At 35.1% G+C, this 26767-nt stretch overlaps 2 protein-coding genes and 1 pseudogene across 6 annotated transcripts; 2 read left to right on the forward strand and 1 right to left on the reverse strand.

Annotated features, from left to right (window-relative positions):
• The first annotated feature begins 1272 nt into the window (after positions 1-1272).
• LOC131179440 (uncharacterized) lies at positions 1273-3144 on the forward strand. Its single transcript, XM_058146287.1, has 3 exons — positions 1273-1459; positions 1547-2806; positions 2903-3144. The coding sequence occupies exons 1-3, from the start codon at positions 1273-1275 to the stop codon at positions 3142-3144; spliced, it is 1689 nt and encodes a 562-aa protein (XP_058002270.1).
• A 5239-nt stretch (positions 3145-8383) lies between these two features.
• On the forward strand, positions 8384-17024 carry LOC110641646 (kinesin-like protein KIN-14T). 5 transcript variants are annotated; one of them, XM_058145652.1, is made up of 12 exons: positions 8384-8708; positions 8817-9012; positions 9095-9178; positions 9426-9593; positions 9662-9768; positions 9910-10088; positions 11221-11382; positions 11602-11817; positions 12181-12218; positions 13599-13726; positions 14044-15490; positions 16659-17024. In XM_058145652.1, exons 1-12 carry the CDS (start codon positions 8706-8708, stop codon positions 16709-16711), a joined length of 2781 nt encoding a protein of 926 aa, XP_058001635.1. In that variant the 5' UTR covers positions 8384-8705; the 3' UTR covers positions 16712-17024. The 5 variants fall into 5 exon arrangements, with proteins under 5 accessions (XP_058001635.1, XP_058001634.1, XP_021649145.2 ...); XM_058145651.1 differs by lacking the exon at positions 16659-17024 and adding an exon at positions 15743-16278 and having other exon boundaries at positions 8788-9012; XM_021793453.2 differs by lacking the exon at positions 16659-17024 and adding an exon at positions 15743-16278.
• A 1639-nt stretch (positions 17025-18663) lies between these two features.
• On the reverse strand, positions 18664-26157 carry LOC131179441 (pentatricopeptide repeat-containing protein At5g56310-like; annotated as a pseudogene).
• Positions 26158-26767: the final 610 nt, after the last annotated feature.

The following is a 26767-nucleotide window of genomic DNA, read 5'->3' on the forward strand; positions in this document are numbered from 1 at the left end:
ACATGCAATATATACAATGCTTGAGTGTTAATGTAATTATTATGCTGAAAATAATATATATATATATTTTTTTATGCATGCATGTTGGTATGTTTGTGAGCAAGTTGATATATATATAGTAATAGCATAATACTGATAAAATGAGTATTAGTTATTGGGAAAAATAATACAAAAAAATTATATTTTTAGTGTATAATAGTAAAGAAGCTAAAGAAAAAATAATATAAATTTGTAGTAGTAAGAAAATGTTAGGAAAGAGAAAATAAAAATTATAAATGTAAATTATGTTACAAAATAAATTTTATATTAAGTCATATAATTTTTGTATCTCATAATATAATAGTTTAATAAGTTGAACAGAGAATATTAGTATAAAATAAAATAATAGTTTAAGTTTTTAAAAATTAGTAAAAGCTATAGAAGAAAGGGAAAAATTAATAGAAAATTGAGTTCATAATATATTATAGAAAATGATGTAATAAAAATAAAATATAAATTTATATAAAATATTAATAAAAATGAGAAATTAGTAATATAAAAAATTGCCAAAAAAAATAAGTAGCATTTTAATTAAAATGTAATTATTAGAAATAAAATATTAATTTAATTTATTAATTAAAATTAAAAGAATAGAAAAATTAGTAATGTAAAATGTTGTTGAAAATAATTTCTTTATTAATAGAAAATTGTGTTCATAATATATTATAGAAAAGGATGTAATAAAAATAAAATATAAATTTATATAAAATATTATTAAAAAATGAAAAATTAGTAATATAAAAAATTACAATGTAATTAATAAGTAGCATTTTAATTAAAATGTAATTAATAAAAATAAATTATAAAATTATATGATTTATATATTATGGAAGAAATAAAAATAATAAAATAAAAAAATTGGCGAAACTCAATATAACAATTAATATGTAATTATTTAAAAAATTAATATTATTAAAATATGATTAAAAATTAAAACAAGAGTAACATAAAAATATGTCAAATCATTGCATATTTAATTAAAATATAATTAGTAGAAATAAAATATTAATTTATTTTATTAATTAAAATTAAAAAATAGAAAAATTAGTAATGTACAATGTAAAACGTATTGTCAACTGCATCGCTTATGCTGATAGTTGTTACGATTTTTATTTTATCAGAAATGTCAATTCCAAGATTTGCTACTTTATATTGGGATGGAGAAATCATTATGAATGATGAAGGCTATGAATATTATGGGGGTTCATCAACCGTCATTACTATTGGTAAACGATGGATTTTGGTATTTTAGGAATGAAAATTGTCCGTGGAATTAATCTTAAAGGTGGACATGAATTTATATCGAAAATCTTATTCAGACAACCCATTGAAAAAAATGGCTCATTTAAATGGGATTGCATGGGTTTGACAAACGATGACGATGTGAATATTATGTTTAATTACATTGATGAAATTGGAGGTATGTCATCGATTGAATTATATATTGAAATTTTTCGACCATCTGCAAATGTTGTTGATGAAGCGCCCATCAAATAATTGTTACAAGCAATCAAGTGTACGGATGATTTTGAATCGCTTAGCAATGATTATTGTCCTGATGATGATGAGGATGATGCGGAGTCTGATGAAGAATGGATTGATAGTGATGACTGGGACATGAATGAGGATAGTGGTAATCATAATGAGTTAGTAGTAGATTTGCCTTTTTACTATAATACTCATGTTGCAAACCCAATAATGCCGCTTGTCCCTCCTCCGCCTTATAGTGAAATAGATTTTTCATTGCTAACGGTTGATCCATGGTCAACACCACAGTGTAGTTCAATGTGGGATCCATTAAAAGAGTTTGAATTAGGAATGATATTCTCATCTAGAGAGGATGTCCAAAAAGCTGCCAAAGAATATCATTTACATAGGCACCATGAGTTTTGTAATGAGGAGACAAAGAGTAGAACATATGCCATCAGGTGCAAAGACACAACGAGCAATTGTAAGTGGAGATTGCGTGCCTCACGAGGGAAAGGAAGTGATATATGGAAAATTACGCGATATAATGGACCACATACATGTGTTAATCCATCACTGTCACAAGATCATAAGCAATTGGATAGCAAATTTATATCTGATTTCATTCTCGCCATTGTACGTGAACAACCCAATGTGAAGATAGGAGCGTTACAGTCTGAAATAAAAGATAAGATTGGATATATGCCAAGTTATCGAAAGACCTGGAAGGCTAGGCACGATGCAATTATTAAGATCTTTGGTGATTGGGACGAATCTTACGGAAGGTTGCGACAATATATGCTTGCTTTGTGCAAACAGAACCCTGAAAGTATGTTCTTGATTGAAGATGATCCTTTTTTTGTTAATAATAGATTAGATCCTGCTTATCGGGTTTTCGATAGAATGTTTTGGGCATATAAACAAACAATAGAAGGATTCAAGAACTGTCGACCGGTTATATTCATAGACTCAACTTTTTTATATGGAAAGTACAAAGGATGTTTATTTTGTGCAACAACACTTGATGGTAATAACCATATTTTCCCAATTGCGTGGGCAATAGTCGACAGTGAAAATACAAGGAACTGGGATTGGTTTATGTCTTGTTTGAGGGTGTTTGTGACAGATCGTAATGGAATATGTGTTATATCAGATAGACATATTGCCATAAAAAAGGCAATGAATCAAGATTGGTGGCAGCCTCCTGCTGGGCATCATCGATACTGCTTAAGACATATCATCAGCAATTACAACACAAAGTTTAAGAATACTAATATGAAAGAAGCTCTCCGAAAGGCAGGTTAGTTTTCTAAGTTGACTATTTATTGTTACTGTAATCTAAATATAAAGTTGACATGTGTATCCAACAAATAACATGGCTTTTTTATTTTTACAGCACAACAATTGGAAAAAAAAAATTTTTATGAGGCCATGAACACAATCAAGAATGAGCATCCTGATACATTTGAATGGGCTACAAAGATACCTTTGGAAAAATGGACACGTTCTCATGATGGAGGGAAACGTTATGGCTCCATGACAACTAATACTGTTGAGTCTGTTAATGGAATACTCAAAGGGATCCGTGCTTTACCCATAACTGCAATGGTAGAAAAAATATTTTTCCAAAGGTGTTGATTATTTTGACACACGCCGCACGACCCTCCGTGAGCAATCAGAAATGGGCTTCAAATTTACACAAAGATGTCGTCAAATATTACTTGACAATTTAAATGAAGCAAGCTCATATAATGTCCGAATCTTTAACCGCGATTGTGGTGAATTTGAAGTTTGGAAGGGAAGATCTGAAACGAAGCATGTGGTCAAACTTGATGAAAGGCAATGCACATGCAAGAAGTTTGAAGAAATATGCATTCCATGTTCTCATGTGATTGCCGCATGCCAAGCAATGTCAATTAATTATGAGCAATACGTTTCAAATTATTACACATTGGAGCAAACACTTAAGTGCTATGAGTGGCAGTTTCATGCTCTTGGACATCCTGATGATTGGCCAACAGATAATTCTCCAGTTCTTCTACCTGACCCAACCTGCAAAAGGTCTAAAGGACGACCAATTTCACAAGGAAGAAGAATGAAATGGATTGGAGTGTAAATCATTGTTCGTTATGTCATGTACAAGGACACACAAAAAAATTGTCACATGCGAAGGAACAACATAAGTTAATTATGTTAATATGTATCATTATTATAAATTGTTGCGAATGTATTTATTTTTATATTTTAATTTTATGTGTAAATGTAACATGTATTATTATCAAGTACATTATCTCCCATAATGTTTGCATTATCATGTGATTCTCATATATTTATTTGTGCTCCATTTTGTTTATGTCAGATAATATAATGGCTCGTATAATGCGCACTCCAAAAAGGATTGTCAATCAACAACAAAGAGCAAGGGTACATGGACTAATTAAGAATTTGATTAATCTACCAATGGAAGTAACACCCTCAACTACAGGGAATGACCTACTCTGCATTGTTAAGCATATGATAAGGGTCAACGGGCTCATTCAACAAATCATATGGGAAGGAGAGCTATTAACAGATAAACCTAGATATTTGGCTTTAAGGTCACTTTAGTCAGTATCCACGACAAGGGTATACTTGACCGCGTATGGCAAAAATTAGAAGCTAATCGCCCCATCATATTTATCGCTAATTAAGGGATTCGCAAAAGAATATGCTAGTTAAGTCGCCACGCGACAATGTGTCGGTCAAGTGGTATAAAAATTCGTGATAGTAACAAACATACTCGTTGAAGCCCATGTTACCTAAAATCAACTACACATTGGACAAAGACCTTTATGATGAGCTAATTAGATCATGTCCTGTGAATCAAATAGTCAGGGTGACCTAATTAGTTGTAATATTTATATGTGTTTTTCATGTATATTTATATGTTTTGATGATGTACTCAACAATATTGTACTTTTAAGTAATGTATTGACTATGTTTATTTATATAATTTAATTCCTTCATTATATGTTTTTGTTACCATTCGTGTATTTATATAAAACATATGTGCATTGTTTTACCTATCAAAAGATCCATTGAAAATGTATATTTTGTAATACTAAATAGGTATGACTACACAACAAGAAAGAAGAGATTACATTGTGCCTGGTCCAATAGATAAAGAGCTTCTTCGACTCCAGCCACAACACCGTTCTGAAGGGATTTGGAATGGTACAGTTGAGCATGAAGTGGTTACATGCAGGAGGCAGGGGCTAATATTACATACTGACATTGATGACCGAATTGTTCCTCATCTTCGTGATTCTGGATTTATTAGTTTTGCTAGACTAGGGTTTTTTTCTCTTGATTGGCACCTGATCAGTGCTTTTGTTGAGCGATGGCGACCGGAAACCCATACGTTTATGATGCCAATTGGTGAGTGCACAATCACTCTTCGTGATGTCAAGATTATTTCCGCTTGCAAGACATGGGTCCACAGAATCGAATGTCACGGCCGATCGAGAAGTTTGTGAGACATTATTGGGAGCTAGACCACCCCCAGAAATGATCCGAGGACATACACTCAAATTATCGTGGCTAGTTGATGAGTTTGGAGATATTCCACATCAAGCTGATGATTTAACCGTATTATGGCATGCAAGAGCATTCATATTACGACTCATTAGTTCGATATTTCCCGACAAGACAAACTCACGTGTCAACTTGATGTTTCTACCCCTTCTAGAAGACTTGAGCGAAGCTGGGACATACAGTTGGGGTGGAGCTTGCTTAGCCTTCCTTTATCGTGAGCTATGCCGTGTTGCTGTTACTGAAACAAAGGAGATTTCAGGACCACTATTCATTTTGCAGATCTAGGCTTGGGAGAGATTTAAAATAATCTCTCCATCAATAAGGGATCCATCAGCTCCTCATGATGCACATCTAGGTGCTAGGTATGTCATTAAATTTATATTTTTATCCATTAAGCAATGAATAAATTGCCTTTTATTGTATTATATTTTTAATTTTCTTATCAACTAACAGGTGGAGTAGAGCTCGACAAATCACTGAAGTAACAACTCATGTACTGCCACAAATTCGGTACAACCTTGACCGGATGCGACCTGAAGATGTAATAATATGACTTAAAATAATATGTTATATTTTTCCGCACTTTATAATCACTTCATGTTTTGCTAATATTCACTTGCAGATCACTTGGGAACCATATAGTGAGGAATTATTTGATGAGTCGCTGACATGTGTATCCAAGGTCGTCCCTTGGAAGACAGTGGTGCCATTAATTTGCTTTCATATTATTGAATGGCACCAACCTGACAGAGTCATGAGGCAGTTTGGTTTGGCCCAGCCTATTCCAGCACCACCGATGCAAACAGATGAGTTGCACGATATTACTCTCCAACTTAGTGAGAGTAATTGGGCACACCACCATGCAACAAATATTCATCTTAGGAATAGGCAATAACAATATATTGTTCAAGGGCAACAAAGTGGAAAACAAATCCACCATCATTCAATATATGGAGTGGTACCGCCGAGCCGGTAGACGTTGGATCTCAATAAGTGGAGCTATTGGTAGTGTGGTAATGATTAACATCATGTATTTTTTTCATTATTAAATACTTATAATAATAATTTTGTATTTTTTAACATAAAATGTAACGTTATGTATATATTTTTTATTTTTACAGGAGGACGCAATTGAGGATTGTTTGATAAAATTACAAAATCCATCAACACAAAACGTGGCAGAAGTTAAGCGTACATTAAGAAAAATGATGATTGCTCTGGAACAAGAAAGTAGGCTTTGCCAAATGCCACCTCCTCAGTCTGCACCTCAAGCAGCAACTTTTAATGATGAATTGGAAGAGGACCAACCCATCAACCAACCCGCCCCTCACGAGACCAAAGACGACGCCAATCACGCCCTCCTCGACGTCGCCAACATCAAATGCGTCAATCCTTCCACCGATGATGTTATGCCCCCACCGTCGTGATTTCACCCTTTCTGCATGGCATCAGCGCCTGGTCCTATTCCCTTAGCTCCTGCACCGTCTCATCCTAGTCCATCCACAGTATTCCAACCATATTCAGAAACTATCCCCCCACATTATACTGGTTGGATGCCTACCCCATCAATACCTGGCCCATCAACACCATGGATGACATATCATTCTCATGTGCAAAGCAGAAGCACATTTGACTTCACTGAGAGTCAGCAGCCACATACACCAATGAGTAGCTTATTTGCTCCATTTGGCAGACCATCTAGCATTGGGCCATCACAATATGCTTCGAGTCAATTTGGGATATGGTTCGGGATCAATACTATGCACTATATCGACCGTGCCTTAGGCCATATTCCATCCGTGCAGTCTATTTGGACACTATGAACAAGGTGCTATGCATTATACTGCAGGGGGGGAATCATCAGGACAACAACAAGGGCAACCTGGCCAACCCCAAGATGCACAAGGTGATCCAGAAGAGCAGCAAGAAGGGGGACAACATCGAGTTCTTCGACCGAGACGACATATTCGAAGACCTGGTTGTGGCACATGACTAATTTAAATATTTATTTTTATTTGTATAATAATTATGAATACTTGTCTTAATTTATATCTTGCTTTAAGTCAATTGCTCGTATGACATGTTAGTAAACATTTTATATATATATTTTTAATTAATTTGAAAATAATAAAGTAATTAAAACTAATTAAGTAATTACATTTATTAATTGCTATGAAGAAAATATATTATCCATAATTATAATAAGAATAAAAATTAATATTAGTTATATAACTTTTAATTTTTATAACTAACATAATTTTAAATTTATCAATCAAATATATTCAAATATTATACATTTATATTTTTTAATCTATAAATTAAGATATATTTTTATGATTAATAAATTTTTTTTTACAAATATATAAAATTAATTTTATGAATATAAATATTTTTTAAACCGTACAATTATATTCTATTTAGAATATATAAATTAAATTAATTTCATAAATATATAATATTAAATAAATATTACTACTACTAAAATATAAAATAAACTTTAAACAAAATCAATCAATATATTTTATAAAATATAATAAATAATTATAATTAAATGATCGATCAAAATATTATAAATTTAATATATTTACAAAATCAGTCTCGGGACGCTAATATGATTAGCGTTTTTCATGGTTGAGGACGTTTTTCATGGCTTCATGGTTGAGGACGCTAATATGATTAACGTTTTGCCGGCGGAGAGTCTTGGACGCTAATCATATTGGCGTTTTCCATGCTTCGGGTAGCTTCGGTTGGGCGCTGTCGTTCCATGCTTCGGGTAGCTTCGGTTGGGCGATGTCGTGGGGACGCTATTTTGAATAGCATCCTCACGTCCTTCGGCTTGGTTCGGCGGCGCTGTTGTGAGGACGCTATTTTGAATAGCGTCCTGACGTAAAAACGCTATTTTGAATAGCGTTTTTACGTATGTACGCTATTAAAAATAGCGCTTTTTGGGACGTGTTAGGACGCTATTTTTATTAACGTTTTTTGGCCTTCTCACCCCTTTCCCGTAATTTTCCCAAATTCTACCCCGTTTCGGTTTATTATTTTTTAAATTGACCCTGTACGGTCAATTCCCCTATTATTTCTCTCCCTCTCTCTCTCTCTCTCTCTCTCTCTCTCTCTCTCTCTCTCTCATAAATGCAAAAGAGTGTAGGTATTTTGTCATGAAGCTATGAGCCAAGTTAGCCAACAATAATAACTGTAAGACATACGAAAGCAATTGTTGTTTTGCTTGACTGTTTCACATGGGATCTCAGAGACTTTTTTTTTTTATATTATATATATATACATATATTGGAACAAATTAGCACTTCAATATCTGAAATTTCAACCCTCTCTCATCTCTTGACCTTAATTTTGGTTTTTCTTTTCTCATATATAATACTAATGCAGTTCTAGATAAACCCACAAATGATGGAAGTTTTCAGTCATTCGACTGTTCATTTTGACTGAATGGAATAGAATAGTGTCTGAACTCTGTTCTGCTTAATTTTGGCCTTGTCCTTGTTCAGGAATCAGCGTACTTGGTTGTGGTATTGCTTAATTTCCTCTGAGATCCCTTGTTTAGCCTTCCATGGTTCGAGTTACAGCTCCCAAGTTCTGAGCCTTTAGCCAACACAGAATCATCAATGGTATATACTTAATTCTCCAAATTTATGCATAGAAATTAGCTTGTTATTATATTATGCAGAGCAACTTTTAAGAGTCCAGCATTTCTTTCTGTGCATTTTTTCCCCTAGAGAATGGGTACAAGAAAATCTATTAGAAACCTTGATGAAACTCTTGATGCTCTACTGGGTCTAAAGGCACATATAACTCCAAACTGGGTCAAATCAGTTTGCAATATTGTAAAGACCCTTTCTTCTGAGTTTAGTGCCAAAGATGATGATAATGATGATGATGATGATTCTAGCAATGCAATTTCAAAAATAAAAGGTGAAAAGCCTAGCCTTAATTTGTTTCAGAATAAAGCTTATTCTATTACCAGCTATTGCTCTTAGTTTATCCCTGTAAACAGATGAAGTTGATGCTTTGACTGGCCGTATAAACCAGCTCAACATACAGAGAAGGCAGCTCCTGAACCATTATCTGGACTTGAAAGGTGAGTCACGTTTCATTTAATATTTAATTTGAACTGTGGCTCGTCTGATATATTAAATTTCAGTGCAAGAATTTCAGCCTGATAAACTTTTGTACAATTAGTTAAATCAACAATGAGTCTTGACTTTTTAGCTTGATCCATTCTCTAACATTAATAAATCAGTTACCTTCATACAAGGCTTTGGATTTGTTTATAATCCAATGTCGTCAAGCTAGATTCAACCTGAAAAGCCTGCTTGCCATTACAGGGAACATTCGTGTATTTTGTCGCATAAGCCCGATCACAATAGGGGAGAATCTTGGTCGATTAAGACCTGTAGTGGCTGTGGATTCAAGTAACGTTCTTTTAAATCTTGCTGATAATAAGAGTAAGAACTACAGTTTTGACAGAGTTTTCCACCCAGATTCATCACAAGGTAATGAATACAAAGCATTAACGATGCTCATACGTTAAGGCCATGGTTTGATACCTGGAAATTTCCAGATGAAGTTTTTTCCGAAGTTGAACCAGTCATCAAATCTGTCCTTGATGGTTACAATGCTTGCATTTTCGCCTATGGTCAGACTGGCACAGGAAAAACTTTCACAATGGTGAGGATTAGATAATTTTGCAGATGAAGATAAATGCTCAGACAATTTGGTAAATTAACTGCAGGATATCCAAAATGAAATGGATGCAATCTAGGTATAAATTGTTCTAACTGGATTTTGTTCTTGGTATGATATTTTCAGGAAGGCAGATCAGATGCTCCTGGAGTAGTTCCTCGCACATTCCAGGAACTATTTAAGCAAGCAGTGGAAAGTAACCATTCATTTCTCATCAGATTCAGTATGCTTGAGATTTACATGGGAAATCTCAGGGACTTGCTAGTCCCCAAGCCAACTAGAGCTACAGATCCCATCTCTCCTTGGTGAGTGAATTGGATACAAGTCAATCCCTATAAACTCTGTCCATTTTAAATGCTTATTCTTTCACTGTTCAAATAAGGGTTAGGAATTTTTGACCTTTCTGCATCGTTAAATTCATCGACAGAAATGTTTTGGACCCAAAGTTCAAGGTTAACTAGGTACACTGTTCTATCAACAAAGAAAACTAAGCAGAACATAAAACAAAGATATAGATATTATAGCAGCCAATTGAAAGTTTTCGCATCAAAAAGGGAGTGGAACTAGGGCGCCGTGTGATAATAAACTCCCTGTTAGTCTGAAAGGTAAATGTTATAATACCATATTAGGCCATATAAACCCTTCCTGTTTGAGATTGCAAAGAAGGCAGCTCTAGCAAAACTGCATTCACAGCCCCGGATGCAATTTTGGCCCACTATAGAGAAAGCAAATGTCAAGCTTGCAAAGCTTGCCACTTGTAAGGAAAATCAAACATAATTTGACAACAAAGCGGCCTTAACATCAACCACAAGAACCTAGAGTGCGGTTAAGATGAGGAAGATGAACATGTGTAAACACAAGACTAGACTGGAAGAACAATTAGTGCATAGTTGTAAAGATGGAAACAACACCTATTGAAGATAAGCATAGAAAGGCATGGCCATGTATGATGTACCCCATGGACTTACGGATACGTAGTTGGGAAGTGAGTAGATTCAAAAATTAAAAAGGGAAGAGGTAAGCAAAAATGGTTGCATTAAAGCGATAAAGAATAATTCAGTACCACTAGCACCAAGGCTGTCAGAAAGCTTATTCCTAAAGTAAACACAATTGAATGGAGAAACAAGGTCATTGTAGCTGCCCTCAAATAGCTTAGAATCGATGATGACTTGCACCAAACAAGTAGTACAGTAGTTTTCTCTAGAGTCAATATATAACAATCATCTTATCATATGCCTCTAAATAATAAATTTACCACTCAACTCATACCTAAATATTTCCATAGTTCTCAAGGTCATGATTTCTAAGATACTTAATTATCATGTGCAAACAGAATTAGTTAATTGGTGATCAATAACCTTTTACCTTTTCAATTTCTTTTAACGCGTATGCGTTACAACAATCCTCTATCACATAATCCAGTATCCCTATGAACAGCCTTGCTATTCAAACAGATCCTGAGGGAGGAATTGAAATCGACAACCTTGTGTCAATTCAAGTGAATGACTTCCACCAGGCTTTGAAGCTGTACAGATTAGGATGCCATTTCAGATCAACAACCTCGACAACCTCCAACATAACTTCAAGCCGATCTCATTGGTAACCACTTTACCTGCTTGGAGTTTTACTTGTTAGTTTAATTTAACGTGAACCTTGGAGTAAAGCATGAAAACATAATTAATTATGTAGTTGTCTTGAGATTGATTACCAATAAATTTCAAAAAATGCTTAGTGCAGAGGAAAAATATATATATTTTTTTTATCTTAAAAAGAAGTATATATGTTCTAACTTCTTTTATTTTATCATTGCCCTAATAGCATGATACGCATAGCAATAACTTGCTTTGATGCTCCTGAGAGGCGACGGGAAACAAACAAAATTTGGTTAGTGGACCTTGGAGGAAGTGAGCGTGTGCTGAAGACAAAGGCATGCGGGAAAAGACTTGACGAAGGAAAAGCTATTAATTTGTCACTCTCTGCTCTTGGAAATGTAATTAATGCCCTCCAGATGAAAAAGCGTCACATACCTTACAGGTAGCTCTAAAACTCACTAATTCCTCTATTCATCAAAATAATTTCAGTTGGTCACAAGATTTGTTTTGGCTGTTTGGTGCTATATACCTGAACTTGATTTTTTAAAGAAGAGCTATTGTGCTCTATAGATTTTCATTAGGATAGCAAAAGGAGACACCAAATAACATGAATCGTCCCTCACCGATCACTCTCAGCACTAAAAGGAGAAATAAACGTAATTCTGCTAAGATTTCAAGACTCCACATGCATAAAACAGCAAATTTTCACTACTCTGCATCCGACCTGCAATCAATTTGACTAGTTAATGGGGGCTAGTCCAGCATCAGAGTAAATCCTAACTTACAGCTTTTTTACTTCTGACAGGAATAGCAAGCTGACACAAGTTCTTAAAGACTCTCTAGGTAATTAAGTCCTTCTACCTTAAAATTTCATGTCAGTAACATGCAATATAGCTTTGAACTCAATGTAGGGTGCCCTACTTCTTACCAGTTTCCTTTCAAGGGCAGGCAATTTTAGTTCACTATAAAATGGAATTGGAATGGAAGATTGATTCCATTTATAGATTCCATTCCAACTTCTTTTCTAGATGCTTAAAAATAACTTATATGATGATTTTGAAAAACTATACTAAAACTAGATCTTATTTCCACCTAAAAGAAAAGTGAATCAAATGCACAACATATCATATAGAACTTGGAACGTAGGCTCTTTATATACCAAGAAACATAATGAAACCCTAATTTAGGATCAACTTTCCATTTCCATTTCTAGATCAAATCAAATGGACCGAACAATATTATAACAAATAAACCAAGACCATGGTCATTCTTCATATTTCTAATAGACAGGAAACTTGTTCTGAACAAATGATTTTCAACGGATGAAAAAGATGTAAAATGGTAAAATTATGGGTTATTCAAGACAAAGGCCGGATTTTTTTTTTTTAAATTTTCAGTTGTTGCCAAACTTTGGAAATAGCCAATTATAGCTTATTCTTTGGCTAAGTGTTTCAATTAGGATATTCTATAATTTGGTTCTTGACGCATGATAAAAACCACAATTCAATCTTTCTATTTTTTATGAGAAACAAGTTAGTCCCCGGGATACATTTGTTTTTTAAACAAAATAGTCCTCTTGTTAAAATTCACTGTTAGTCAACCATAATTGAACTAATCAAACCAAATCCAAGGGACTAAATTGTTACAAATACTAAAATTATAAGGATTAAATTGTTACAAAAAGTGAAATGTGATGGACTAAACTATTATGGGTTTTAACTCGTTAATAGTGAATTTTAATAGAAGTAGAATTTTATTAACAGAAACACACCTCAAAGACTAACTTGTTTCTTATAAAACATAGATGTATTAAATTGTCATTTTTATCAAATCTCAGGGACTAAATTAAAAATTACCGTTTCAATTATAACCAAGCCTTCTAATCTCTTTAGTTAATTATAAAATTAGTAAGTAATATGGCTATTGCAGAACAATATGTTAACATAAAGACAGTCATTGATATAGGCTACCAAATATTAGCATGTGAATTTTGTTTCTCCATTATGTGTTAATTTTACATATAATTAAATAGACTTAAATGGAATGACTACAATTGTAGCAAATAATTAAATTCATAGGCTATTATTGGTCATTCTCAAAGTTTAGGTTATAATTGCAAATTAAATTTATAGGCTATAATTGTCATTCTCAAAGTATATGATTTTTTTTCCATGAACTGAATATTTTTTTTTTCTTACATAGATCTTGCCTTTTTATCTTCAGGCAATGATTCAAAAATACTAATGCTAGTCCATGTCAGCCCCAAAGAAGAAGATTTGTGTGAGACCATATGTTCTTTAAATTTTGCAACGAGGGCAAAAAACACTCGCCTAGGAAATGAGGATACAACAGTAAGTAAGCGCAATTCAGTATATATGATTGTGTTGATTAATTTTGTACATTCTGCATCACAAATATTAAGTCTTAGAAAGTACAGAGTGGTTGTTAAGTAGATCCAAGCATGCTTGAGAAAGGCATAAATCATTTTTAAAAAAGTAAATTTTTATATGGATATGCAACTAAATATATCGAGTGAAACATATTATGGGTTAAAAATGAAAATGAATGACAAGTTGATGTATTACAAAATCAGTTTGTAGTTGCAAAAGAAGAGAGATTAGCTATTATGAATTATATACTAACCAAAAAGGTGAACTTCTGAAATCAGGAAGTAAGAGAGCAGAAGAAAGTAGCAATAGCAAATCTGCAGCAAAAGATGATAGAGATTGAATATGAGCGGCTGCATGTTAGACAAGAAATTGAGAAATTGGAAAGGAGGTTACAAAATCTCATAGGAAAAAGTTTATCTTCTAAAGGGCAAATTGAAGCATATAATTTTATTGAAGAACCACTTACAAAGAATGGTGTTGGAGACACAATAGTAGCCTCCATGTATAAGGTACCAGGATTTATGAGGCCAACTGTTTGCAGCCAAAGAAAATTAGGGACAAATTACAAAGTTCCAGTGTCTGGAAGAAGGAAAAGGCCACCAACCCATCATGCTGAGTCTCTGGCTTCTCGTGCGAAGGATCACTCAGATTACAAATCAGAACATAGTGTGTTTAGATCTAGCTGGTTGTTGGGATTAGACATGAGAAACAGTGTTGATAATACAATAGAATGCAGCCACGACACCCTTGAAATTGAAACTAAAATGACTAATATCCGAGAGCAAGAAAAAACACCTTGTTCAGCTAGTCATATGAATGGCATTGGTCACATTCAGAAAGTTACAAATAGACATACAGGAATGACTAATAATTACATCAAAATTTCTAAGGTGGGCAATTGGTTAGATCTGCAAAAGAATGAAACCAATATGAGTGGTTACACTTACAGGACTAAGCGTGTTTTAGCTATTCCTACCCCTAAGAAGAAGCATAAGCATAATGAGCAGAGCAAAGAGAAGGAGGTTTTTGATGAAAAAATACATATTTTTTGTGATTCTACAATGCAAAAGGTCCATGGTGAAAAAGATAAAATGGTTATAGATGGCGGAGTTGGAATGATCATATCAGAAGTGGTGATTGACAAGCAATTAACAAATTTCCAGGATTCATTCAATGAGGACTCGAGATTTGATTTCAGCTCCACATCTCAGAGTCAGGCAGTTGTAGGAAAGAGAATGACACAAACAGAAGATTCTGTATATAACTCATCAACAGAAGATGGAGAATGGAACACTTTTTGTCCAAAAGATATGTGTTGTCATAGACGAGCTGATTGCAAGGATCATGATGGAGCCAATGCACCATGTATCTTGAAGGCAGTAGAAGGCAAAAATGAAATTTCAGACAGTTTCCAGTTAAAGAACAATGGATGTTGGGAGCATTTGCGATCTGCTTTAGGTGGCAGTAACATCTACTCAAAAGGGGATTCCAGCGACTCCATGTCGATATTAGAAGTTGAATCATGCTGTTCACAAGTATCCATTGAATCGGTTATGGAAGATGGTGAAAGGCAAGACTCGGATTCCTCCATTCAATTCTCAGCAAAAGAAAGAAGATGTGACATACTCCAACTGAGATCTCAAAAAGAGTTATTTGAGAACTATTCAAACAAGAAAGATTTAACCAAGCCATTTTATAAACCTCAAGGAGAAACACAGAGGACAGGTAAAAACTTTAAAGTCAACTAGATATTTTGCTCATATTTTGACTATGTTCATTGTTTCAAAAGTAATGCTCCCCATAAGCTCTCAGCCACCTCCCTCCCCCAAAAAGATATACAGAAAAAATAAAGAAAATTCACTTTAAACCAACTTTCACAAAAATAGAAAATCATAGGAAACAACTTAAACTATGGTTATCCAACTATAGTAAGGATTTAAGTCAGCTTATAAAATTCTTGAATTGTATTTTGGCCAGGAATATTCCATATTCTTAGACAGAAAATAGAGATTTTATGCATCAGTGCTCTTCTAGGATTGGGGTTTTGTAACCTGGGATATGAGCATGAGTTCTTCGACAGTTTAATGCTTTGAAGCAACAATAATGGATGAAAGGGTTAACAATTTCTTGTGTGATGGTGATAGAGACTGGCGTGTGGTGAGATGCAAGTGGAATGTCGTGAAAGCTCATATTGTGGCCTTTTGTCATAGTTACTTGGATGCAATCTTAACCTGTTTAAGCAATTATGTGTGCAAGCACATTTGTGCAATAAAGCAGGTGTATAAGGTTTTCAAGCCTTTATCTAAATGATTTACTGAAATTCTGTACCCACTTCCATAGCAACAAGGCTCTCATTGAAGCTCTGCTCCAGCTTCCATACCTGGAATGTCCATGAAGAAACAAGAGGATGCAAATATTTTAGATGTGCACCTGGTAGTCTAACAACTATTGGTCTATGTACATATTTATATGCATGTTTAATTATAAGTATGCAATAGGCTCATTTGGTTTTACTATATCTTTGTTGATTGGGTATACTAGAGCCATCTTGCGTACAAAAACATTGTGCTGTTGGTCCTGTCCACACACACACACACACACACACACACACATATATACACACACAAATTCTTGAAGGCTCTAGATTTCATTACCTGCTACTAATGAGAACTTTTTCACTATCCTATATTATTAAAAGTGGACAAGAGAAAAAGGGGAAAAATTAAAAAAAAAAAAAAAAATTGAAGTCCAGAGTATTAGGGAGAGCCTTGGCCCCCCAAAACTTCTTCCAAGCTATCACTTTTTCTTATTGGCTAACCAAAATTTATTGATACTCTTTTTTTTTGCCATCCCCTATTGGCTAACGCTTTGTCTGGTTATCTACTTGTTTAAGGGAATAGAAAGAAATACAATGAAGGAAAAGAAGAGGAGAGAACAGAAAAGTAATATTAATTTTCCCTCATGTTGTTCGGTGTTCCATAGAATATTGAAGGAAGTAAAATTTCCCATGTTTAGTTATATGCATGAAAAAGAAGAAGTTCTTCTTTTCTTCATTTCCCTTGGTTTCTCTCCAAATATGAGGGAGTTGTTTTAGGAAATTTGGGAATAAAATTTATTTACCTTTCTCTCATTTTCCCTTTCCGTTTTTGTGTCCAAAGAAAAGGAAATGACTATAGCTTCATTTCTCTTCTCTTTCTCTCTCTCTCCACTTCCTGTAAAAAAAACAAAGCAAGCATAATAAAGTAATTTTGAATTGTTATGCACATGTCTTTTAATTATCATAGAATATCTATATCTAATCAATAAATATAAAAGACCAACCAATAACAAATATCGTATTTAAGAATTTGCTATTTTACAAGACAAAAAATGATTAGACTCATTATTTTGGATATCAACAATTGGTAAGTTCAAAATGTACTCAAAAGGTATTTTCAAAATGTAAAAAAGAGGTCTTTGGCCATCGATTCACCTTCTCCTATAATGACAAATCTCACCATCAAAAACCGAAAGGACAACTTTTTCCCTTCTTATTTTTTGAAGGGTTCTAAACTATTTATAATTCTAACAGCTTCTCATTACAACAGGAGGTCCTAGTGATCTGTTTTCCAGGTCGTTTTGTGGTTAACTTGATTTTCTCTAGTTTTATACCTTTTTTTTTCACTCCCAAGAACTTGGTCCTTTCTATCCGTATTTTGCTTTTTTGTTTCATCACATTTACGAGCTTGTTTATATGTATATGGTTGTGTATTTCATAGATTACTTTATAATTGAATAACAATAAAATCATTAACTTTTGAAATCTAAAAGTTATGCATTAGCTATTGTCTATATTCTATTTTATGAGATATCATATATCCAGATTTCTATAATATGCACTTACTGGCTTTTAATTTCTATATTTTTTCAAAACACTCTCTTAAGTCAAAAATAGCCAAGTGTGACATATCTTTTTCTTAAAAATAACGTTTAGATTTTAGGTTCATATGCTTTATGCCATTAGATGATCTAATAGCATGGTATAAATCCCCCTCTCCCAGGAAAACCATTCCCCCCTCCCTCCTCCCCCACACTCCCCTCTCTCCTCTCCCCAATCCCCTCCCCTCCACCTCACCACCCCGCCCCCACACCCCACCACCCCACCACCCCGCCCCCGCGCAACACACACACACAGAACACAAAAAATGTTTCCTCTTCTGCCACTGTTGAAGGCAGCCTAGTAGGGTATGAGCATCATATAGAACACTTCGCACCTATTTAGTAACTCTAATTTGCATTAGCATTGAGAAGAATAATCAACAGATTAAACATAATCAAATCCCTAAATAATTGACTTCCAGGAAAGCTTAAATTATTATTCCAAGGGCTGAGGCAGATATGGGCACAAAATGCATGAATTATCTCTTTAGGTCCTTAATGTATTTCAATGCCAAAAGATTATTATCATCAGCTGCTTCGCAGAATTTGGTAGATTAAATGGAAAAACAAATGTTCTATCTTCTTCTTCTTCTTCCTTTTTTTTTTTCTTCTGATCAAAGTTGCCAATTCTGTATGATACTTGCAACACCAGACAACATTTAGCAGAGCACTTTAATTGTCAGAAAAAGAATAAAGAGAAGACGGGAATATTTGTGTGTCCGAAAATCTACCAGCAGCACGAGAAAAGCATTCAGATTGTACAATAGCATACCTCATGGTAGTGATGGAAAACATAAAATGATGCTGCGAGGCTCCACTCACATGAAGGATGTCGAGTCAAGAAGTAGATGTCATCAAGTGAAAACAGTTCCCAACTGCCTCCACGGTGAAACAAACTCTAAACCATTTGATGACATCTGTAAGCTTATGTAAGTCCAGTATACAGAAACATCTAATTGTAAGTTTAATTACTCAGCTGTTGCAGGCAAGGTAGTGGCAGCATCTCCGGTAGCCACACCTTTAATTGACCCATTCATAGCAAAAGCAGGTTTGGAAACATATCCAATATGGTCAAAAGTCGTAAATCCTATCCCTCTCCAAGATCAAGCAAGCCAACACGTTCTCTTTACAAATGCTCAGCAAGTCTTAAGTGCCCATTTATCTTGCACAGAACTTCATTATGTCATCAAATTGAGCAAGTGATGTCTCCCCCGCAATAAAATTCATTAACTTCATTTTTCACTTCAATGAAACTTCCTCCTGGCATTTTCTTAACACCTTTGTCCCTCATTACCGTCCTCACTCCTCACCACCCTGGATGCTTTCCACCTACAACAAGAAGCATATGAGTGCATAGTTTCCACTGCTTTTGGGCACCAACTTAATCATGCGCTGCAATGGGTGCTCTCCAAGCATAGGAACTGATATGACAGGGCTGAATCAACAAGGCTATAAGACTGATAATGGGCCTGGACAACTCAGAGTTTATACAAGGAGAAAAATAAGAAGAAATGGAGCTATGGTTTTAGAGAATTCTGGAGGTGCTGACTTGGATAACAGAATGGTAACCATTGTTTTTGAAGAGCATTCCGGAAGCTCTGACGTGGATAACAAATTGGTGCTCTTTTCATATGTAGCTGAAAGCTATAAGTAGCCATCCATGAGAGAGGGAAGGCATGCTTTTCTTGAGTGATCTTGCATTCGGCTTAGTGCTAGGCCTGAGATTTCATTTTGGAATTCTTTGGTGTAAAGTCTTATAATAGCAATTACTGGTTGAACTACGTTTTATTGTCGTTCTTATTTCTTCAAAATAATACCAGATTGCCTTCCTCTCCATTCCTTTGTGTTTGCCTCTGTTCATTTATTTTTATTTGTTCCTAACTCTATCAAATTGGTCCGACTTGCCGGATGCCAAACACAAGGATGCATTCATGGGTTGATGCGATAGAGAGGAGCATGTCTGCCTTGGAAGAAACATTTCGACGATTTAGTATAGAAAGAGGGCAGCAGGATAGAAAAATTAATGGAATGTGGGATGAATTGTTGCAGCACAGGCAAAAGCTGGACAAGTTAGATAGCATTGAATCGATGCTTTCTAATTTATCTACTATAATAGAAGGAAAAACAACAAAAAAGGTCCACAAGGTACTCTTGAAACTCCTGGAGTTTCTCAATCTTCCACCAATCAACCCATTACTAATGAGACATCGGCACCCAAAATCTTGGCACCACAAGTAGTTACAGAAGTTTCTCAACTAGGAATCAAGAAGGTGGAACTGCCCAATTTTGATGGTGATGATCAAGTGGGTTGGTTGACTCGGGCAGGTTATTATTTCGCAACAAATCAAACACCTGCGGCTTTGAAAGTCCAACTAGCTCTGGTTTACATAGAAGGACCAGCTTTACATTGGCTCAAATGGGTGAGACAATGACACCCTAATATGACATAGGAGTGGTTGTCAGTTGAAATACTGCAGTGATACGGCGGAGATTCCTTAGCTAGTCCATTTGAGCAATTAGCAGCAGTTAAGCAAGAAGAAAGTGTGGAGGTCTTTATTGATGAATTTATCGCTTGATCTGCTCAAGTGCCAAGTATTACTGACTAGCATTATTTGGGATACTTTCTTAATGGGTTAAAAATGGAGATACGGGTAAGAATTTTTCCCTAAGAAGCACTAGATTTGTTTCGTACTATGACATTGGCCAAGGCCATTGAAAGAGAGCTTCAGATGACTATGCTGACCAAGGAATCTAAAAAAGGAGGAGGAAGAGGGCGGCAAGAGTATGGGTTGGGCCTGTCTAATGGGCCTACCTATTCTAAAAATTAGCATTCTCAATAGAAATCCACTTACTTTGCTCAAGGGGCCAATAAGGAAAGAAAAGAGAACCAAAATTTAGAAAAGCCCAACTCCAAAATTCTCCAGTTACCTGCACCACCAGAAGGGTCGACCAACAAAGGCATGAATTCTAATATCTTGAGAAGAGGACTACGATATTTCTCTCATCAGGAATTCATGGTTCTTAAGGCTAAGGGATTGTGTTATTGCTGTAAGTAGCCATACAGCCCTTTGCATATGTGCCCGAATAAAACCCTTGGAGCTCTGATTGTAGGGAATGATGAAGAAGTTCTGGAGGATGTCAAACCAGAAATAGGGAAAGGCACCACCATAGAAGGTTTGCAGGAGGGTCATTTCAAGCAACTAGAGTTACTGTTGTATTCAGTAGGAGGGATTTCCGGACCCAGAACTATGAAGTTTCAAGGGTGTTTACATGGACAAGAGGTAACTATTATGATTGACAGTGGAGTAAGTCATAATTTCATTGCCAATAATCTAGTGACAAAGCTCGGGTTGCAAGTCACACAAACACCTCCATTTGGAGTTAGATTGGGAGATAGGCATCGCACTGAATCATCTAGGTTATGTGCTAGGTTTCAATTGGAGCTAGATGATTTCACACTATCATCAGATTACTACATTTTTCCTTTGAGTGGTATTCATTTAATATTGGGGGTAGCTTGGCTCGCTATTCTAGGAGATGTGAATGTGAATTAGGCTTAAATGATCATGACATTTCAGAGAAATGGTTCTGCCATAACTCTACGAGGTAACCCATCCCTTACTAAAGCTATGGTTTCACTCGCTTCTATTACTCAACTCGCTAAGACCAAATATTATCCTTTAGTTTGGGAATCTCCTTCATTATTTAATATGAGTTTACAGGGGAGTGAACTCAGTTCTTCGTAGAAAGAGCAATTGTAAGCTCCATTGAAGGAATATGATTCAGTTTTTACATAACCTACCACACTGCCGCCTTGTCGTCCGATAGACCATGCCATTTCTCTCTAATATAGAACTGCTCCGATGAGTGTTAGGCCCTACTGATATAGTCATTGGCAAAAGGACAAGATTGAAAGAATGGTTACTGAAATGTTGCAAGCTAGAATCATATAGCCAGGTTGTAGCCCATTATCAAGTCCTGTACTATTGGTAAAAAAGAAAGATAGAAGTTGGCATTTCTGCATCGATTATAGATCTCTTAATAGGGTGACTGTACCTAATAAATACCCTACACTAGTTATCCAAGAGATGTTAGATGAGTTACATGGATCCAAATTAATTTTGACGATTGATTTATGATCAAGCTATCACCAAATCAGAGTAAAATCAGAAGATGCTTTGAAAATGACATTTCATACTCATTCTGAGCATTATGAATTCCTAGTAACGCCATTTGGCCTTACAAATGCACCGGTGACATTCATCAACTGTGCATGAGCTCTTTCGTCCATATCTTTGACGGTTTATGTTGGTTTTCTTTGATGAATATTAATATATAGTAGCTAATGGGAAGATCATCTTCATCATCTCTGTCGGGTTTTGCATCTCTTGCATCTCTTCATCATCTCTGTCGGAGTACCAGGGCCATGTAATTTCTGCTGATGGAGTTCCAACGAACCCAAGCAAAGTGTCCAGTGTATTATGGTGGCCTCAACCCAAATCAATCAAAGTTGTATATGGATTTAGGCCTCACAAGGTACTATTAGTGATTCATTAAAGATTATGGGAAGATAGCCTATCCACTTACACAGTTGCTCAAAAAGGATAATATCTCATCATTTGCTTGGTCAGTAAAAGCACAGTTGGCTGTTGAAGCTCTCCAATATGCGATTACATCCTCTCTAATATTGGCCATGGCAAACTTCCAAAAGCAGTTTATATTGGATTGTGAAGCATAGGGAAGAGGATTGGCAGCTATTCTTATGCAAGAAAAACATCCAATAGCTTATTTTGGCAATGCACTATCTAACCATTCCTTGGCCAAATCAATATATGAGAAAGAGATGATGGCTTTGGTACTTGCTATTCATCACTGGCAATCTTACTTAGTCTGATGCCATTTTCTAGTGCATATAAATCAGAAAAGTCTTAGGCACCTACTTGAGCAACCAATAACGACCCCTACTCAATAAAATTGGATCGCAAAATTGTTAGGGTATGATTTTGCCGTTGTTTACAAACTAGGAAATATCAATAGAGCAGCAAATGCATTATCTAGATGTGATGAGGATGGGGAATGTTTTGTTCTTTCTATGCCCTATTGGATTGATCATAGTAAATTGGATTTAGAGGTGCGGCGGAATCCAAAACTTGTAAAAATCATTACGGAATTAGGGTAAGATCCTCATTCACATTCTCATTATCAACTAATTCATGGGCGTCTATTTCATCATGATCCGTTAGTGCTACTAGCTAATTCTTCTTTTATTCCTTTGTTATTATCTGAGTTTTATTCGATGCCAATAGGAGGACATTCAGGTGCCCATTGTACTTGTAGAAGGCTAGCTACAAATCTTTACTGGAAGGTAATGATGAAAAAGGTGAAACAATTTATAGCAGAGTGTTTAATCTGTCAAAAAAATAAATATTTGACCGCTAGTCCAGCGGGTTTGCTTTAGCCTCTTCCTATTCCTGCCAAAGTTATGGGCTGATACCTCAATGGGCTTTATCATAGGTTTACCCAAGTCATATGGAATTGATTGTGTGGGCTGGTTGTTATTGATAGGCTTTCAAAATATAGGCATTTTCTTGGCCTCAAACATCCTTTTTCCTGCAAAAATGGAAGTAGAGTTGTTTATTAAAGAGGCGGTCTATTTACTTGGCATGCCAGATTCCATTATAAATGACCGCGAATCATTTTTTCTTAGTCATTTTGGGCAAGAACTCTTTTGGCTTCAAGGAACGATTTTGCGAATGAATATTGCCTATCATCTAAAAACAAACGGGCAAATAGAGGTTTTGAATCAATGCTTAGAGACCCATTTGCATTGTTTCACCTCCAAATAACTGAAGCTTTAGAGAAAATGGTTGCACTGGGCTGAATACTAGTTTAATACCAGTTTTCATACTGCGATAGGAATAACACCATTTGAGATAATTAATTTATGGTCATTCTCCTCCCACTATTTCTAAGTTTATACCAGATGAAACAAAAGTGGAGGCAGTGGGTCAAGAATTATTAGACCCAGATAAAATATTGAGGTCGCTACATTATAATCTCTAGAAATCAAAATATTGAGGTAGCTACATTATAATCTCTAGAAATCACAATAGTGAATCGTAAAGGCTACTAATATTCATCGAAGGGATGTACAATTTCAAGTTGGTGACTTTGACTTTCTCAAGTTCAGGCCCTATAGTTCCAAAGTGGTGCCAAAACTAGCAGCAAGATATTATGGACCTTTCAAAATAATTGGAAGGGTTGAGCCAGTGGCATATGAACTACAACTTCCAATTGAAGCTTGGATTCACCATATTTTTCGTGTATCCCAATTAAAGAAAGTAGTAGGTAATCATGATGTTATTGCAGAAATACATCGTGATATGGCAGTGGATGAACCTATGATGGAGCCTGAAGCCATTTTACAACACCAAATGGTTTAAGGGTCCACTGCTCTTGTTCCTCAAATTTTAGTCCATTGGAAGGTTAAGTCAAGGGAAGATGTTACCTGCGTTGATTTGGTTGATTTTTTGTAATAAATTTCCAACATTCAGCCTTGAGGACAAGGCTATGCTTCAAGGAGATGGCAATGATATGGTAGGGTTGAATTAATAAGGCTATAAGACTGGTAATGGGCCTAGACAACTCAGAGTTTATACAAGGAGAAAAATAAGAAGAAATGGAACTGAGGTCTTAGAGAATACCGGAGGTGTTGACTTGGATAACAGAATGGTAATTGTTTATGAAGAGCATTCACTGATGTGGATAACATATTAGTGATCTTTTCATATGCTGCTGAAAGCTATAAGTAACCATCCATGAGAGAGGGAAGGCATGCTTTTCTTGAGTGATCTTGTATTCGGCTTAGTGCTGGGCTTGGGATTTCTTTTGGAAATTCTTTGGCGTAATTTTATCTTATAATAGCAATTACTGGTTGAACTAAGTTGTATTGTTGTTTTTACTTCTTCAAAATAATAACAGATTGCCTTCCTCTCCATAAAGCTGCATTTAGCTCAAGTGACACCTATCTAAGCAGTTCTTCTGTATCTTGGAGATAACTAGAATGCCCAAATAAATCTATCATGCAACCATAGTGCTCAATCTTGGTTCAATCCCATATCTCGATCTCATGTTACTGAAAAATGATTGACAGACTTACCCCAAATGGCTATAACAAAATGGATGGCAATGAAAGTAACATCATTAGGTTTAACTCTAACCCATTCCATGTGTGAGAACATTTTAAGAGCTTTCTTTCCAAGTCCACACAGAGCTAATCCAACAATCATGGTGTCCATGTTATGACAATTTTACGCTTCACGTTCTCAAACACTATAGCAATGCCATTTTGATATTCCCTAACTTTGCTTACATGTCTATAAGTGCATTATTAATCTACAAAACCCATGTTTGTCAATGTAGTAACAAATCCACTTCTCTAATTCTAATGCACCCAAATGGGCATATTCAGAAAGTGCAGCTAAAATTGTGATTTTACCAGCCCATAAATCATAGACTTCCAAGAAATCACATTCCTTTTAGGCATGCAATCAAATAAATGTTAGCATTTTCCAAGTCACTCTACTTGGCATAACCAGTAACAACTGTGTTCAATAGAGTTACATCTCTGATTCTCAAGCACACTCCATCAAACAGCTTGCAAGCATAAAAAAAACAGGCATAGCCACAACAATAGTAAATATGAATAAGGGCAGTGACAATGTGAAGGTTGGAGTTTAAGCCAACACTAATAGTTTAACAGTGAATTTGCCTCCTTGTTTGGGTTGCGAATAATTGAATTACGGCCTATAACGCAAAGGGAACCCTTTTGTTTGGGTAGAAGTTTTTTTTTCAAGCAACAAGAGGTTTTTATAATTTAAAAATTTTGTGTTTGTGTTTGAAAGATAAGAAGGTTTTTTAAAATAGAGTTTTTGGAGGTGTTTGAAAATTTATGAAAACTCCATTTTGCAACCCAACAAATTAGTGGGTTTTCTTTTTAAAACTTTTAAATACTTAAAAAAAAAATCTTTCTTTCCTCCATACATATCAAAAAATTATAAAAGTTTGAAAACCATGAAAAACTTTACTTTAAAAAAACTTTATTTCATAAAACATTATTTTACTGTAACTTGTCCTAAACAGTAAAACTCAGGTCACAAGCCCGCAGACTATATGTTGTTGAAAATAAAGATAGCAACTTGGGACCATGTTTGAGAGGAGGAGAGATCCCTGATCATGGTGTTATAGAGATAGATGTCAGGTTCTGCTTTGCGAGTGAAAACTGAATGGTAATAAAGAAAGAGGCCCAGGGAGGAGCAGGCATCGATGAATAGACTAAAAAGGAGATTGCCATGGTTCAGGGATTTGGAAACCATGAAACCATGTGTTTGAGATTGAAGCAATGGCATACCGAATGAGAGTGAATAGCCAGAGAATGCACAACGTGGTTGCTAGTGAAAGTTGATTTGAGAAAAATAAAAGATCTTGTCATTGATTGATTTGAAAAATGTAGAGATCAAGCCTTATATACAAAGAATTTTAGAGGAAAAAAACTTCCTAAGCCATATAGATGCATGGTATAAAATATAAATAATTACTCTAATAAAACCCTCAAGCTGGGGTTTAAATAAGTTTAGAAAATAAAATATAAATAATTAATCTAATAAAACCCTCAAGGTGGGGTTTAAATAAGTTTAGAAACCCCATTTTACTCGTAAGAGAGAGAGAGAGAGAGAGAGAGAGAGAGAGAGAGAGAGAGAGAAAGAAGAAGCCCAATCTTGCTAACCAAGTGTTGATTTTTTTATTTATTGAGATTTTTTATTATTAAGTCTGCTACTTGCTCTTTTGAAGAAATAAGTTCTGTTCTAATCAATCCTTGCATTTTGTCCCTTACTATATGACAATCAAGATCTATGTGTTTTATATGTTCATAAAATATGAGATTACAAGCAATATGCATTGCAGCTTTGTTGTCTTAATGAACACTTATTGGAGCTTTAATGTTCACTCCTAACTTCTACACTAATCCTTGTAACCATATTATCTCATAAGTTAAAGTTAGTAAGAAAACAATATTCTACTTTA

This window comes from Hevea brasiliensis, chromosome 4 (assembly GCF_030052815.1).
Source record: "Hevea brasiliensis isolate MT/VB/25A 57/8 chromosome 4, ASM3005281v1, whole genome shotgun sequence".
In the NCBI taxonomy this organism is placed as follows: Eukaryota; Viridiplantae; Streptophyta; class Magnoliopsida; order Malpighiales; family Euphorbiaceae; genus Hevea; species Hevea brasiliensis.

Coding starts and splice junctions, on each gene's coding strand:
- LOC131179440 (XM_058146287.1), top strand. CDS start 1,273: ATGGATTTTGGTATTTTAGGAATGAAAATTGTCCGTGGAATTAATCTT. Junction 1,460..1,546: donor TTACATTGATGAAATTGGAG/GTATGTCATCGA, acceptor AATTGTTACAAG/CAATCAAGTGTACGGATGAT. Junction 2,807..2,902: donor AGAAGCTCTCCGAAAGGCAG/GTTAGTTTTCTA, acceptor TTATTTTTACAG/CACAACAATTGGAAAAAAAA.
- LOC110641646 (XM_021793453.2), top strand. Junction 9,013..9,094: donor TGCAATTTCAAAAATAAAAG/GTGAAAAGCCTA, acceptor CCCTGTAAACAG/ATGAAGTTGATGCTTTGACT. Junction 11,818..12,180: donor AAGCGTCACATACCTTACAG/GTAGCTCTAAAA, acceptor TACTTCTGACAG/GAATAGCAAGCTGACACAAG.